Source organism: Microtus pennsylvanicus, chromosome 1 (genome assembly GCF_037038515.1).
Source record: "Microtus pennsylvanicus isolate mMicPen1 chromosome 1, mMicPen1.hap1, whole genome shotgun sequence".
Lineage (NCBI taxonomy): Eukaryota > Metazoa > Chordata > Mammalia > Rodentia > Cricetidae > Microtus > Microtus pennsylvanicus.
In genome coordinates this window covers 162,274,822-162,291,880 of record NC_134579.1, presented here as the reverse complement: position 1 = coordinate 162,291,880, position 17,059 = coordinate 162,274,822, and the positions used below count along the sequence as shown (strand labels likewise).

General features: G+C 46.4%; 1 protein-coding gene across 1 annotated transcript in view; it reads left to right on the top strand.

Annotated features, from left to right (window-relative positions):
- Prep (prolyl endopeptidase) overlaps positions 1-15,867 on the top strand; it is a 111,062-nt gene extending 95,195 nt beyond the window's left edge. Inside the window, exons 11-15 of the mRNA XM_075944316.1 lie at positions 2,929-3,065; positions 6,949-7,043; positions 9,461-9,592; positions 12,130-12,286; positions 15,122-15,867. Coding sequence (XP_075800431.1) covers positions 2,929-3,065; positions 6,949-7,043; positions 9,461-9,592; positions 12,130-12,286; positions 15,122-15,416 — 816 coding nt within the window. The 3' untranslated portion in view covers positions 15,417-15,867. The remainder of the gene's footprint in view (positions 1-2,928; positions 3,066-6,948; positions 7,044-9,460; positions 9,593-12,129; positions 12,287-15,121) is intronic.
- Positions 15,868-17,059: the final 1,192 nt, after the last annotated feature.

The following is a 17,059-nucleotide window of genomic DNA, read 5'->3' as shown; positions in this document are numbered from 1 at the left end:
AGAGCCTTAAAAGTGATAGATTGCCTAGGCAAGTTCCAGAAAATGTACCAGTTCTGAAGGTCTGGGGCTCCATGCCGCTTGGAAATAAAATGATTCTTCATAGATGCTTAGCCCCAGCCAAAGAGGATGATAAACCCCCTGGGATCCACTTGGTGCAGTGTGTGATGGTGTTTGTGAAGGGAGGAATCTGTTGGCTTCTTCTCATCCAGCAACGTGGCCTCGACAGGAAGCCAGTGTGTGATGGGAAATGCCTGGAGTACTTACTTACTTAACTTCCTTTCCTCCTTCCTTTCCTCCTTCATTCCTTCCATTTTAGTTTTTATTGTATGTGCTTTACTTGCATGTATGCCTCTGTACCTTGAGTGCATGGTACCCTCAGAGACTAGAAGAGGTTGTCAGGTCCCCTGGAACTGGAGTTACAGATGACAGTTGTGAGCTACCAGGAATCCACCCAGGTTCTCTGAAAGAGCAGCCAGTGTTTTTAATTGCTGAGCCATCTCTCCATCCCTGACTACTTTTAATGACAGTTTCCAAAATGCTTGCATGGGCTTTAGTTTAGGCTCAGTTATTAGTAGAAGAGGAGCGATGCATGTATTTTAAGGAAGAAATTACCTTTATACAGGGTGTTTGCTTGTCTTTCGACTTTGACAGTTTAAAATACTGTTATTGTATCATCAGAATCATACCAACTTAAACCACGGTTAAGGGTCTTCACTGAAGACATGTGGGGCTTTGTTTGGCTTTCCATAACACTCTAGAAGTATGCTTTGGTCCTAGAGCCAGGTGAGATTGGGCGTGACGGGCCAGCTCTAGGCAGTGGCTGTCTCACAGGATGGAGCAGAAAAGGCTATGGGGGAGCTGAAGTGTCACACTGTGGGGAGCAGGTGAGGGTCTGAAGAGAGAGGAACATATGTCCACCTGCCTGAGTGACAGCCAAGAGCTTCAGGGAGGGGCAGCTGAGCAGGGACTGGGGACAGTTCATGGAGTTGGGCATAGCTGGAGGGAACACCAGGTTTTACACAGAAGTTTCCGTTGTGATGGGCACAGCTTCTCCTTTGTGCCATAGACGCCATTGCTTCTCAGGTGGCTCCTACTCTCTGACCCTGAGAAGCAATGCCCCTGCCACACAGCATAACTCTACACAAACTGTCCCCTCTGATCAATTCAGAATCTGTACAGCATCTCCCATGATCCTCCACTGCCGGATTTACTCCGTGTCTCAACAGTGTTTATTTCAGCAATCAAAAACAAAGTTGTTGGGTTTTTTTTTTTAATTTTTATCAACAAGTTTAAAAAAAATTTTTTGTTCAAAACCAGATGAGTACTTGACACTGCCCTAGTTGCTTTTTATTGCTGTGCTGAAGATACCGTGACCAAAAGTGGCTTGGGAGTGGAAGGGTTTATTTGGCATTCACATTGTTTATCTCCGAGGAAGCCAACATGGGAGCTCAGGACAGAAACTAGGGCTGGCTCAGCCTTTCTCTACCATCCAGAACTAGCTTCCTAGCGGTGGCCTCACCCACAGTGAGCTGGGCCTTCCCACACAATCAGCAATGAAGAAAATACCCTGTAGACTTGCATGTGGACAGTCTGATGGAGGCAATTTTTTATTTATTTTGTTTGTTTTTTCAATTGAGGTTCCGCTTTCCAGGTGACCCTAATTTCTGTCAAGTTAACCAAAAATAACAACAAAAAATATAACCAGGATGCTACTACCCTATGACACCTGTCCTGCCCACTCCCCTCTCCCTGCTCCCTCTGTTTCCAAGGGCTTTGGGGTAGCTTTCTGGTGCAGAGCTGTACCCTAAAAAGCTTTTGATCCGGTAACTCTAAAATAAAAGAGCATATGTTATCTGTTCTCACCTTCCTAATGCTGCCTTAATACAGTTTCTCCAACCATAAAAGTCTTGCTGTACTACTTCATAACTATTTTTGCTACTGTTATGATTCGTGACATAAATATCTGATGTGTGACCCCCAAAGGGACTGAGACCCACAGGTTGAGAACCACTGGAAGCTCAATGCCCTCCAGCATGACCGAGGTCAGCAGGATTTTTCCAGCCTAGCTGAGCCAGGCCTCTTCCCATTGTCAGTTGGGGTAAAAATACCACGTCTGCTCAAAGAAAAAGCTATTTACGGGGTTCTGTTTATCACTGCCTGTAGCTTATCACTCAGTCTGCTTATCATAGGAGCAGCATTTAATGTTCCCGTTCTTATCCTTTTCTTTTAATTCTTTATCCCAAAAGTAATGAATATGGAAATGTTGTCTGAACTTATCCTAGATAGCCCAGATTTAGAAAAGGTTTATGAGGCTTAATTACCAACCCTGAGAAAATGGCTTTGTTTAGCCAAGAATAATAGGATTCCATGATGTCCTTGTCAGCTCGCTCAGCTAATCTTTTTTGTTCTTACTAACATTTGTTTAATAGTTGAACATAGAAAAATGAAGACATATTGAGTGCCTTGACCTTTGGAGAGGAAGCTGAACATGAAATTTGTCTTCAAGACAAGAAGTCTCCTTAGATTAAATTGATTGGCAGAGTCTGGCTTTCCAGTGCTGAGGGGGTGAGCAGCCGAGGACCGAACGCTCATTCTCTTTTGTGGCTCCGTGAAGGCCCTGAGATGGGCGTGATGTACACACAGGGAGGCTAAAACTGAGGCTAAGGGAAGGTTGCCCAGCTTGCCATGGGTGGAGAGGCTAGACTCCTCTCCTAGTATCCGGTCCACGCTCTCTGCCCTCACCTGTCTCTGAGGAATGAAAATGGGTCTCGCTGTCCCATGTGCCCTTCGGTAGTACTGGATTTCCCCCATGCTGCCGCACACGTTGAACCGAGAATTCAACAACTGTTTTGTTTTTTCACCTTTAAGGTCCTGTGCGTGCTTTCCACGTCATGCTGTAGCTAAGACTTCTGCTTTCCTTTATTGTAGGTTTTCTACCCTAGCAAGGACGGCACCAAGATCCCAATGTTTATTGTGCATAAAAAAGGCATCAAGTTGGATGGGTCACATCCTGCTTTCTTATATGGCTATGGAGGCTTCAACATCTCCATCACACCCAACTACAGGTAAGCACGGGACACTTGACGGCCTGTACTACATGATCTTCTGCACTTAGTGGGGTCTGCTAAATCACATGGTTCTAGCTTGCTTGCTTGGTGTTTCACAGAGGGCAGGACTTTTATTTAATTTCTTGAATTTTTGCTCAGGAACCATAGGATCTTTACAAGCCCATCATTTTGTTGTTGTTGTCGTTACTTGATGCCCTCAGTAGGATAGATTGTTCCAAAGTAGCTCTGACGTCTACAGATGCCTGATTGCAAATGATTACCATCATTTGAGGTCTTAAGAGGACACTCCTGTCCTCAGGGCATGTCATTGGCTAGCATGTCACTACCCTCTCACCTCTTCAGAGGAATGCCTTCATAGCTAATGATTGTATTCTCTCAGCAGAGACCTAAAATAGATTGTTAATACTTAGCCATAACCACATTTTATGAGTAGGCTATGGCTCCTCCATTTTAAACTGTTCTGTGATTATTTCTCAGATAATGGATGCTTATATGACATATGTTCATTGCTATTATTTGTTTAGTTTGTCAGTTGTTTTGCAACCTCAGGATCCCATTCCTAGTATGAAATAGAATTTGCCTTGAGTATTTTTAATGAAAGGAGTTCGTACTTGGAGCAGCAGTGTGAATAGTGACTCATTTGAAGTCTGGTTCCTGATTGGCCCAGGATCCTTTCCATTTGTGAGGAGACTTGTGGACTAATGACGGCCGGGACCCATAGCCAGCTGCCCTAAATAAACCTGACTGCGCAAACGCTCGTGCCTTGCTGTGGACGTCCAGTAACTGAAACTGCTCATTATGTTAGAGCTAATGACGCTAAAAGATGGCCCTGCCCTCAGAATCTTTTACATGAGACTGAACTACACTGAGGAGGTGGTTGTTTGCCTTGGTTGGCAGGACAAGGGACCTCTTGTATAAAATCATCGTACAGAGCAGTATTCATGCTGCGGGTTCCAGTAGAGTGCCGTGGTTGGCAGGACAAGGGACCTCTTGTATAAAATCATCGTACAGAGCAGTATTCATGCTGCGGGTTCCAGTAGAGTGCCGTGGTTGGCAGGACAAGGGACCTCTTGTATAAAATCATCGTACAGAGCAGTATTCATGCTGCGGGTTCCAGTAGAGTGCCGTGGTTGGCAGGACAAGGGACCTCTTGTATAAAATCATCGTACAGAGCAGTATTCATGCTGCGGGTTCCAGTAGAGTGCCGTGGTTGGCAGGACAAGGGACCTCTTGTATAAAATCATCGTACAGAGCAGTATTCATGCTGCGGGTTCCAGTAGAGTGCCGTGGTTGGCAGGACAAGGGACCTCTTGTATAAAATCATCGTACAGAGCAGTATTCATGCTGCGGGTTCCAGTAGAGTGCCGTGGTTGGCAGGACAAGGGACCTCTTGTATAAAATCACCGTACAGAGCAGTATTCATGCTGCGGGTTCCAGTAGAGTGCCGTGGTTGTCAGGACAAGGGACCTCTTGTATAAAATCACCGTACAGAGCAGTATTCATGCTGCGGGTTCCAGTAGAGTGCCGTGGTTGGCAGGACAAGGGACCTCTTGTATAAAATCACCGTACAGAGCAGTATTCATGCTGCGGGTTCCAGTAGAGTGCCGTGGTTGGCAGGACAAGGGACCTCTTGTATAAAATCATCGTACAGAGCAGTATTCATGCTGCGGGTTCCAGTAGAGTGCCGTGGTTGGCAGGACAAGGGACCTCTTGTATAAAATCATCGTACGGAGCAGTATTCATGCTGCGGGTTCCAGTAGAGTGCCGTGGTTGGCAGGACAAGGGACCTCTTGTATAAAATCACCGTACGGAGCAGTATTCATGCTGCGGGTTCCAGTAGAGTGCCGTGGTTGGCAGGACAAGGGACCTCTTGTATAAAATCATCGTACAGAGCAGTATTCATGCTGCAGGTTCCAGTAGAGTGCCGTGGTTGGCAGGACAAGGGACCTCTTGTATAAAATCATCGTACAGAGCAGTATTCATGCTGCGGGTTCCAGTAGAGTGCCGTGGTTGGCAGGACAAGGGACCTCTTGTATAAAATCATCGTACAGAGCAGTATTCATGCTGCGGGTTCCAGTAGAGTGCCGTGGTTGGCAGGACAAGGGACCTCTTGTATAAAATCATCGTACAGAGCAGTATTCATGCTGCGGGTTCCAGTAGAGTGCCGTGGTTGGCAGGACAAGGGACCTCTTGTATAAAATCATCGTACAGAGCAGTATTCATGCTGCGGGTTCCAGTAGAGTGCCGTGGTTGGCAGGACAAGGGACCTCTTGTATAAAATCACCGTACAGAGCAGTATTCATGCTGCGGGTTCCAGTAGAGTGCCGTGGTTGGCAGGACAAGGGACCTCTTGTATAAAATCACCGTACAGAGCAGTATTCATGCTGCGGGTTCCAGTAGAGTGCCGTGGTTGGCAGGACAAGGGACCTCTTGTATAAAATCACCGTACAGAGCAGTATTCATGCTGCGGGTTCCAGTAGAGTGCCGTGGTTGGCAGGACAAGGGACCTCTTGTATAAAATCATCGTACAGAGCAGTATTCATGCTGCGGGTTCCAGTAGAGTGCCGTGGTGGTGGCACAGCCTGGATTTAGGCTGAAAGTTGCAGTCTGTCTGCTTGCAACCCTTCTCTGGGCTGCCATCTCCTATCTCAGCCGTATCTCAGTGGTCCAATCGCAGGCCACGTTGGTATTCTGAGGCAGTTATCTGGAAACTCAAGCTAGTCTGTATCTATTAGATTAGCCTAACTCTGGCATTGTTTGCCACTCTTTATATAGCATTTCCAGTGAGAATGCTGTTTGCGTCAGGGATGGTGACACATGGTTCATCCCGGGATAACAGGGCACATGCACACTGTTCCACATCCCCTTCACCCCCGTGGTCCCTGAGTGGGTCTCCCGTGTCTAACGCTAGCAGTCTCTCCATTTGTACAGTGAGTTCATTTTAGACCTCTAGGCTAGGAATCAAGAGAGGCCCTCCAGGCCATTTCATCCCTGTAGTGGATGTCATAGTTTCAAGAGAGAAACTGTCAGGGGTGCCTGAAAATGTAAAGGACCAAATCATGAAGTCATTTTGGCGAATTGGTCATGATTAGTCTAATTGTATCTACCTCACACCAACTCCCTTTCATCTCCTCTGTGGCCTCACTGTCACCCCTCACAAAAGGAAGAAGGAGAGCATCAGAAATAGTGCTCAAAACAAAATAATTATAACAGAAAGATATCACTGTACCTTTAGGGTTAGAGGAAAAAAGAAGAAACAAACCCAAGGTTTCAAAAGAGATAGTATTTTTTCTGGACACTCTGTGCTATAGTGTCTTATCTCAAGCCTCGAGGCTTGTTCTTCTCCCGTTCTGTGTGATCTCCATCCTTGCACATCCTGTTTTGTCTAATTGCCATCTAAATTTCCTAAGACACAGAGAGGTGCAGTTAAAGTCCGCAAGAGGAGCTTGCTTTATCTAAGTTGAGCAGTTTGGACACGGTGTTACCTATTGACGGGTCCACTGTCGGAAGGGGCTGGGAGTCGCCTGGCCCGATGCTTCTGTTTGCCGTGGTAGTCATTACAAAGGTAGTTCCGTGTGAAATGGGGTCTCTGGTTGTTTCTGTGTAATGTCTGCACTATGAATCTCACAGTGGATCATTTGCCAGCGCAGAAGAATGAAAGGTACTGTTTATGAACATGTGTGAGCTTTGCAGGCAAGTAGTAATCAGAAGTTATACGCTTTCTGCTTTAATCAAGTAATATAAAAATATTGGACTTCTATTTGGATGCTGTATTGCATGGAGAGTTCTTAGGATACAATTTTACTTCGAGGTGGGGGGAAGAGTCTTGGTGCTTGTTGGGCGGTTGCTGGAAGATTAAACTGTCTTTACTGTTCCTCAGCGTGTCCAGGCTCATTTTTGTGAGACACATGGGCGGCGTCCTCGCAGTGGCTAACATCAGAGGCGGTGGCGAATATGGAGAGACGTGGCATAAAGGTGGGCTGTTTTCTCTGCAGAACCGAGTCTGACCTGACTAGGTCGTGCTGATCTTCCTGTTGGAAAGAGCTGGGGTAGAGAGAACTGAGAGCTTTTTGGCAGAATGAGAGCCCTTTTCAGACTCATTGCACAAACCGTTCTTCCAGTAAAAACATCTCTTCATATGTTGTTTTCCTCGGTAGCCTAGGATAATGAAGCACAATTTTTCAGACATCGTCCTCATAAAACATAATGGAATTTTGTTTTTCAGCAACACCTGAGGTAGTATGGGAGATTGTGGGGGCTTTCGGTGTCTAGTTCACCTCCTGAAGGCCTTGCTTTTCAGTTTGGCATTATCTAGTTATCTCAGAAGAGGCATAAAGCAGGCCAGTTTCTGCTAGGAGAAAGAAACAGCCCTGTGACGGGACTGCTTTCATGTGTGGCTTCCAGCGTGTCCTAGCATTGTGTTGGGAAGGCCGAGTAGCCTTTGGACACCAGAATTTAGCCCTTTTCTTCTCTGGTTTTCTTCTCTGTATCTGTTTGCTGGCCCCATGGAGCTCTTGGACTAGTCCAGCTTCATCCTAGAGGGCCAGGTTGGGATTGTTACTGATAGTCATTTGTTTAAATCCCTGCCTCTTCCTTCTCTCTGGAGCCTCTCACGCCTTGTCCAGACTCCGTGCAACCAGAATTGTTCTTCACTCGTTATTTCCTTATGGTGGAGAACAAAAGGCAACTCTCCCTCCAGCCTCACATTTCCCAAACTCTGCCAGCATTTACAATACGGCCGAGAGGTCACTAGGGCTAGGAGTTGTCATCAGCACCAAACAACAGGCATCTTCTTTAACTGCAGGAACACCTGAGACCATTCTTCTTCACCCTCCAAGGCCTGGTTCCCCACATCAGTCAGCAACAAGAGTGAACCTATAAAACAATTGTTCTATGTGCCTACTAGGTCCTGAGATGCTGCAGAGGCCAAGGCCTGACCCTGGAGTCAGCACATCTTCCTAGGCTCCCTGACAATATTACAGCACAATTGGTTACTCCTACCTCACTCAGTTGTCACTGGATTTGAAACAACACAGGAGTGACTGTGTGATTTTTGACTTGATAGTAGGTGGATCACAGTTACACTGAATACATACTATGATATGAAAAGATGGTTGAAAATAAAGAAAAAATGTATACATAGCATAAATTTGACATTAGCCTATGACATCTCAAAGTCATAGGCTAAGAGTAGCCCCTTCCACGCATCTGATTTTGTGTGCTGTTATTCATACATACACATATCCTGGCCACAGTGTGTGATCCTGAGGCCAGCTCCAACTCCCAGATTTTCCCTCTGGGAGAATGGACCCTGTGGTCTAAAAGACAGGATGCGTTTGCCCTGGTTTGCTTCTACACACATCCATTAATTAGACTAACCATTGTCCAAAGCCTTGGGAGTAGACAAGTTGGAGCTTGACTACAGCCAGATTACTTTCTGACTGCTTCAAAAAGCTAATAAAAGGACCAGAAGGGGACCTTTTCCAGTTATAGCCTGGTATGCAGAACACTGATGTGTCTAATTCTCATTCTGCTCATTGAGCTTAAAATGTAATGCACTTTTAAAAATAGACATATACACCAAATGGTATTGTTCCTGGAAACTAAGGAATCCTAGCTGTTCTAATTCACCGGTAATTGCTTATTAAAATCTTAATAACATTTGTTTTGATGTGAAAAAATTCTTTCAGTAGCACTGCTTCATGTTTAATTGAATTTCTGCACAAGTGGTTAATCTTGAATATCTAATTAGATCTGGGTCTGCTCTTTGTTCGTTCTGAGGCAGTTACTTCAGACATCTTTGAGGCCTTCACCTGTACCTTCCCCCTGAGGGCTCTCTTTGGTTTGGAACATGGGAAGGGTGATAGGTGTTGATGCGCCAGGAGTCCCTGGGGGGGGGGGGGGCACGTGACAGTCGGGCGTCCCCAGTATGCTCTGCTGCTGCACCCCCTAATCTCAGCTTTCCCTTAAATTAGCGGCTGAGCACAACACTGTAGAGGGAGGGTGGTTCTCCAGGGCAGGAAGCAGGTACAGCCCTTGCCACCAGCTCTGGCGGTGTGTGCTAGGTGGAGCTCAGAGGACTGGCAGGCATGGGCATTCTTGGTCCATTGCTCATCCAGTTTCTTTTCAATGTCCTCTTTCACCGAGTAGATCATCTTTTGCTCTTTGGGGCTCTTGCCTTATAAGTTGTGTAGTTTGTTAATAAAATACAAATTCACTATATGGGTCTGCAATGTGGAAATGCTGAGATTTCCATAGTCCCTAAGATTTAAATTGAGGCATTTCTATCAATGTGGCTTATGCAGCCATTGTTGACATTGGTCAGCAGTGGAAACCTCCAAATAGCTCAGACTTGCTTTTTGTGCTGTTTTTAATTGTCTCTCACTTTACAGGTGGTATCCTGGCCAACAAACAAAACTGTTTTGATGACTTTCAGTGTGCTGCCGAATATCTCGTTAAAGAAGGCTACACGTCCCCCAAGAGGCTTACCATCAACGGAGGCTCCAATGGCGGCCTCTTAGTGGGTGAGAGCTGCGTTTGCGTTTATTCTTTCAGTCACGAGCTGCCCCCGTTAGGGCTTTCCCCCAGCTCCATTTAACCCGGAGGCTCACTGATGGGAGTGGTGCTGAGACAGCAGAACTCAGTTGCATTTGAGCATCGCCTGCCCTGACCTCTCTACTCCCTATGGGCTAAACCCACAGCGTGGTCTCCCTCAGCTGAACCTGATGTTGCCACTCAGGCCTAGTAAGATGTGAGCCTCGCGGAATGGAACGTTTGTTCAGACCTATGCTGTGTGAAGCCAAATGCCGTGGACATACAGGGGGTACACACGAGGAACCTATTAGTAATGCAGAAGTGGAGGGAGTGGTTGGCATGAATACCGACACCTGCTGAGCACCTTGTGAGGCAGATGTGCTGTGACTGTCCACATCTAAAGAACACTGAGGATTAGATAGCCTCCTCCTGTCACGTCACCGGGTTAAGCCTGGCACTTTTCTAAGTTGGTGGTTAGTGAAATTTTACTTTTTGTTCCCTCAGCAGCACTTGGCATACTCATGAGCATGCGCCCGGCAGGCTGAGTCCAGTGGGGTCTGAGGTGTTTAATGTTGTTACATGTGCAGGCGGCACAGCACATGACCGTTTTCCACCCACTGTTCTTGGGCGTTGAGGGGTTGAATGTTCATTTATCTTTGAAACATCTGGAACATGTCCAAACATGAATTTCTATACTTACGCTTTCCCCAACAGAGCACCGTCTTTAGCCAAATGTTTTCTAGCTGGTGATAGTGAAGTGATGCGTGACCTGCGTAAATCCCAGGCACTGCTAAAGAAGTGCACAGCTGGCTCGTGGATGTCAACTGTATTGTCCAGAATAATTCGTTTCAGTTTGGCAAGGGTGAGGCTGAGAGAGGTGGCTCGGCTCTTAAGAGCACTCTCTGATCTTCTAGAAGGCCCACGTTGGAGTCTTAAGACTCACATGGGGCAGCTCACAAATTTTCTTAGTTGTCAAGAAATGTCATGCATGGGCCGGGCAGTAGTGGCGCACGCCTTTAATCCCAGCACTCGGGAGGCAGAGGCAGGTGGATCTCTGTGAGTTCGAGACCAGCCTGGTCTACAAGAACTAGTTCCAGGACAGGCACCAAAGCTACAGAGAAACCCTGTCTCGAAAAAACCAAAAAAAAAAAAAGAAAGAAAGAAAGAAAGAAATGCCATGCATGTCTTTAGGTGTCAGGCATAGATGGGCGAGCAAGACAGATGTTGCTATCTTCCTGGAGCTTTGCTTCTGTTCAGATGAGTCAGACACAAACCAAGTCCTGCAGGCTAACACAGATGATTTAGGTGAGAGGTTCTGGAGGCTCATGTCCTCATGGATTCAGGTAGGTGTCCCAAAGCCAAACCAGAAAGGACAGACTTTGAATGCAGCCCGAGTTCTCTCTCTGCTCTGGGAAGCAGGAAGCTTTGGGAGTCTTGAACCGATGGGGAGAAGGTAAGGGCCGAGAAGCTGAGCAGGTGAGAGGACTCACTGGCTTGGACCAAGATGTGGCGCTGGAAGATAAGTAGTCAGAGTCTGAATAGATTCTGAATAGATAGAAATAAGAGGACCAGCAGAACTACGGGTGAGTCCAGGCTTAGCGGGAAAGAACATTGTAAAGGCCATGTTCGTACTCTGCTGGTTCACCACTAACTCTGCTATGGTTTTGCTTTGTCCCTCTTAAGCCAAGTCCTTTGAGAAATCCACAAAGACAGCCGCAGCAAGATGATGGGATGCTCGTTTGGGCACCGCCTCAAGATGATGGGGTGCTCGTTCTGGGCATGCACATTCCTAACCCTACAAGAGGATCTGGGCTTCTAAGGGGATGACTCAGGCTTCTGTGCTATTTATTACATGTGATCTAATTAGAATAGGCTGTGAACTATGGATTTTGCCAGAGGCAGGAATAGTCTAGATCTTTTGACTGACCCTTCATCATGTGGTCTTGGTGGGCTTCCAACCAGCCTCGCTGGCTGCTGTAGGGCACCGGCTCCACTTCATGGCACCCGACCTTGTTTAGCAACAGTGATTGCCGTGCTTTATTAACAGCTCACTCAGGTCTCTTGCCCAGTGCATCTGGTTTTATTACCTAGAAATATTCTATTACTTGGCAAATATTCAGTAGATTTTCTGCTAAAAAGCAACAACAAAGCATCTGAAAACAGGATAGACTGTACCAGTGCTGGTTAGAGTTGCATTTCAGCCCCTCTTCTGCGCTGAACTGGTCCTGAGATCTGAACAAGTCCCTCCCATCCCCATTACCCATGAAAGCAAGCTGGCTCGGAGAAGCGCCAGCCAGTAACGTAGCAAGTCGCCCCCCACTGTTACTGGGGGGGGGGAAATGCTCCATTACTGGGCAGACCCCGCCTTCTCCCTTGGGCTGCTTGGAGATTCATGCCTGAATCATTTATGAAAACTTCTGCCTGTGTTCCAGGGATGAAACAGCCAGCGTCCTGAAGATATGAAGCACTGGCTTCATCTAGATGTTTAATTATGAACACTTCCCTCTTTTTGTCTCTTGGTTCTTAGCTGTTTGTGCAAATCAACGTCCGGACCTCTTCGGCTGTGTTATTGCCCAGGTTGGAGTGATGGACATGTTGAAGTTCCATAAGTTTACCATTGGTCATGCCTGGACCACTGATTATGGGTGCTCAGACAGCAAGCAACACTTCGAATGGCTTCTCAAGTATGTTTTCTTTAATATTTGCCTATATGCTATTCAAAATCTGCTATCTTAATCGTGACCATTTTCAACAGGATTAGCATTTGGTGTTTTGACTGCATGTAATTTACTGCAGTGTCATGGAGATGGTGGCGCCCTCCTGTCTTCCTGAGTTTTGTCTGTTTTGTTTGTTTGGGGGTTGAGTCCAGGACCTTGCACATACTAGAGAAGTGTTCTGTAGTAATAAGGGCGGCGGGGCTGCGTCCCCAGCACCCCAGCCGCCTGCTCGGCTAGCTTATGCCCGAAATAACAACACACAAACTGTATTCATTTAATCACTGCTTGGCCCTTTAGCTCTAGCCCTTACTGGCTAATTCTGATATCCCAATCAACCCATCTCTAATAATCTGTGTGCACCGGTCTTACCGGGAAAGACTCAGCATGTCTGACCTGGCGGCTTGTTTCATCGCGTGCGTCTGCCCAGGAGCAGGGCATGGCACCTCTCTGAGGCGTCTGCTCCCGAGCAGAGAGCCGTGGAGTCTGAGCTCACTTCCTCTTCCTCCCGGCATTCTATTCTGTTTACTCCACCTACCTATGTCCTAACCAATAAAATGGGCCAAGGCAGTTCCTTTATTAGCCAATGACCTTCCTCCACCAGCGTTCTACTGCTGAGTCACAGCCAAACCCCCAGATTTACTCTTTTCATAAAGATGGCTATTTAAGATTCCTGACAAACACTAATGTAGGTCGTGCTATGAAGAAAGGATTTTTCAGGTGTCAAGAGGGTCCTCTGGAACCTGAGATTCACTGTGATTCATAGCCATGAGGAAATGGAGACCTCAGCCCTGTAGCTGTGTGAGACCGAGTTCTGCTCAGAAGCAACGGCTGCCATTCTTTCCCAGTGTTCCCAGAAGTGCTGACCGCTCACTCCTTGCCTACTCTGAGACACTGGGAGCAGAGAGCTGAGCCGAGCAGTCCACGGTGCTGATGGCGGAAGAGGGGCATGAGTCTCCTGTTCTGTGCCAGTAGCCTTTGTTACTGGAGTTCAGATAGAATGGTCTAAAACTGTGTATCAGTAGAGACATTGCCTTTCTTAAGAACGTAGAACACAGTTAGACCATTTCTATGCTCAGTGTCCCCACAAATATTTGGAATTAGAGGCATTAGTTTATTTATACACTTCTTTTATTCATGACCCCCAGCAGCTTTGAGGACAGCAGTAAGAGAGACATCTTCCTTCTCTCTGGCTCTTTGTGGCCCACGTGGAACATTCACAGATTACTTAGCGGCTCTGTTTAGGAATTCCCTCAGGCTATACAAGAAACTTGTTTCTCATCGCAGTCTTCTCAGAAAAATCATAAATTCTGATTGAAAACATCTTTTAATTTGTCATGTTTTGTTTTTTGTAACTAGCTTCCCTCCTTAGAACTTCATCTGAAGTGTCTAATTCAGTGCTTTGAAACAACATTTTATCCTTAAAGGGGAGAAGGCTAAATGAATACTGTGGTCACTCACCGGTGCTCACTGATGCAGCTGTGTCCAGAGGAGTCATAATTCAGATGAAGTGCAGATGAGCACCTGGAGGATCAAGACCTTTAAAATGATGAACTCTGAATTGTATGTCAAAGTGATCCACAGCACCGGATGGTAGCGCACGCCTTTAATCCCAGCACTGAGGAGGCATAGACAGGGGGATCTCTGTGAGCTCAAGGCCAGCCTGGTCTACAAGAGCTAAGAACTAGGACAGGCTCCAAAGCTACAGAGAAACCCTGTCTCAAAATAAAAAAATAAAAGTACTCCACAGCATCTGATGTTTCCTAAATAGTTTTAAAAGGGGAGAAGATTCTAGAAGAATTTATGGCACTCCTACTTAATATTTCAGTGTTCTGATGCTGCTCATTCAAGACTGAACCTTCCTTTTTCCTGCAGCTACTGAGCACACAGATCAGCCCTGCACATCAACTAGAAAGGGCCATGCAGGGGCTCCTGTAGCTTAATGGGGAATTATTTTCCCACAAAACTTATTTGAATTTTAATAGGCAAGGTTTCCACGCTGTGCAGAGAGCTAACGCATATGCAGGGGTTGCTTAGACGGACCCACTGCCTTCCAAAACCTTACAGCCTCAGGCTACTTGACTTCATGTGATAAGCTAAGCAGAATTTATGGTTTCCATACTTTACACTTTCAGTCTGTTCTGAAACAAATTATATCCATTAGTGTAAAACTGTGAAAACCGAGACATTAATAATGGGTAAAATGTAAAGAAAAGATACCTAGATGTTCCTTTCATTAAACTGTTAGCAATCATCCTATAACTCAACTCTTTTTTTTTTTTCTTAAAGGCCTTCTTAATGAAGGTCTCCTTACCTTCTGCTTTAGAAGTGTCTCCTACTACTTTCCCTCCATTGGCCAAATGCAGTACCTTGGGGCTAGGTCTTCTCAGTGTGCAGGTTAGCAGCCAGTCCCAGAGAATAGGTGTTTCCTTCCTAAAGCAGCAGCTCCCCCCCCACACACACACACAAGCGTTAGATCAGCTAAAGGACAGACACATGGCAGGTTCCAGGTCCTTCTGCCAAGAGATAAACAATGCAGAGATGGTATACTCGAAACAGTTCTGTTATTTCAGCAGCCCTGTGACTTCCTTTTTTATTCACCCTTCAAGGTTAGAGCTAAGTAAAGTGACTCAGCTGCCCAGTTTTCAGTAGCCCTTGACAGTTCTGGCCTAAATGATGGCCCTCGTATGCTGTTAGCTCCAGCCCTCCTCAGCAGTGGTCAGGCTGGTGTAGCACGTCTGTCCTCTTGTCTGTGGTATCTCTGCCCTTGGTATCCGTCCTCACAGAAGTTCCTCTGCCTTACAGATACTCACCACTGCATAACGTGAAGCTTCCAGAGGCAGACGACATCCAGTACCCTTCCATGCTTCTCCTCACGGCTGACCATGACGACCGGGTGGTCCCGCTGCACTCCCTGAAGTTCATCGCCACGCTTCAATACATTGTGGGCCGCAGCCGGAAGCAGAGCAACCCCTTGCTGATCCACGTGGACACCAAGGCTGGCCACGGGGCCGGGAAACCCACCGCCAAAGTGATAGAAGAAGTTTCTGATATGTTTGCGTTCATAGCGCGATGCCTGAACATTGAGTGGATTCAGTAAATGGGATTTCCAGCTCCTCCCAAAAGCCACAAGAAACCTCAAGGGCTTTCTCACCATCCTGACCAAGAAACCACTGGGCAGAACGCTGCCCGTGTGAGCACTGTGCCTCCGCTCACAGACAGCAACTGAACAGAACTGCCGTGGGGATTTTATCTTTTCTAGGCTTCTCCTTTATAGCAAGCCCTTGATGTTTCATTTCTTTAGTTCTTTTCCCACTTTATCAAGGCACATATTTTAAAAGGGGGGAGAAGGGGGCATGTTTGGATAAGAAACTCAATGGCAATGCACATGATGTGAATATTAGACCCCTGGATTGAGTAAGGGTCGTAGTTGGACATACTCATATATAGTAATGAAGTTGCTTCTCTAACCATAGCATATATCCTTAAATAAATGGGAGACCTCGAGGGAGACTCCACTGCAATACTAATAAATGCTATTTAAGAGTGGAGGCTTTAGTTTTGGTTCCTTTGCAACGAGAGGCAGCCCTCCAAATGCGGATGACTATCACAATGAAGGCTAACCTTCAGGTTAGTTTCCAAACAGTTAGCATATGAGTACCACCCAAAAGAGGCTGATCATCCACCTCATCTCACTTCGAGGGATGCAGCTAAGGGAGATGGCTCACCATCTCCACTGTTACTACTCAGGTAAAGATCTGATTGAGATTTTTCATTTTCAATGCTTCTATTTTTAAAGACCTCTGGACTGGGGTTCGGTAGATGGCTCTGTAGGCAAGGTGCTCGCTATGAAAGGCCAAGGACCTGCTGAGTTTGAGTAACAGCACCTATGTAAAATGCTGGGCAAGTTCTCCGTGTGCCTGTAACCCCGGCAGTGGGGGCAGCAATAGGCAGATCTTTAACATCCAGTGGCCATCCAAGTCAGCCAAAATGGTGAGCGCTGAGAGATGGTGCCAGAGAAAGACAAGAGGCAGTGGTCATCCTCAGGCCTCCGAGGGCACACCTGCACACTCACATGCTTGCACCACACACAAAGACCACAGACATACCCAAAAAAGGAAAACTGTGAACTGGAGAAATTAAGATCCTTCACCCATTTGTCCGTGTGTTGACTTGGTCACAGAGTATTTGTGGAAATCAGACTACACGAGTGAATGTCCAGATAGAGTCATCTACCCAGGCTCCGCTACACTGGAGCCTGCAGCATTTCCCAGCCCCTGCTCCCTCCCTCTGCCCTGCCCCTCTCTGGGAATTTCTGAGGGAACAATGCAGATTCCTCAAACTAGGCTTTGTGAAGAATATTCCAGGTGTATTTTAACATCTCACAAAATACTGTTCCTTGTCCCTCAGTTGGGGAATGCCAATCTGGTGTATAAGAAAGGGGGTCTTTGTGTGACTTTATCAGATGTGATTAAAAGAGAGATCTTAACTTTACACAAAGTTACTCACAACGTTACTCGTCCCAGTGACTGTGTCCAATCACAAAGCACATTTTATGCCCTTTAAGCAGTGTTGCTCTTCGAAATCATTAGATGCAGCATTTTTCTTTATACCTGCTTATACACACCAAACACAACTTAACAGTGGGACAAGGTTTTTCTCTGTTCTGGAACCATTGCTGTCTACTAATCCTTACATGAGTACCATGCGTATTGAGTGCAGCCAACATTGAACATTAGACTC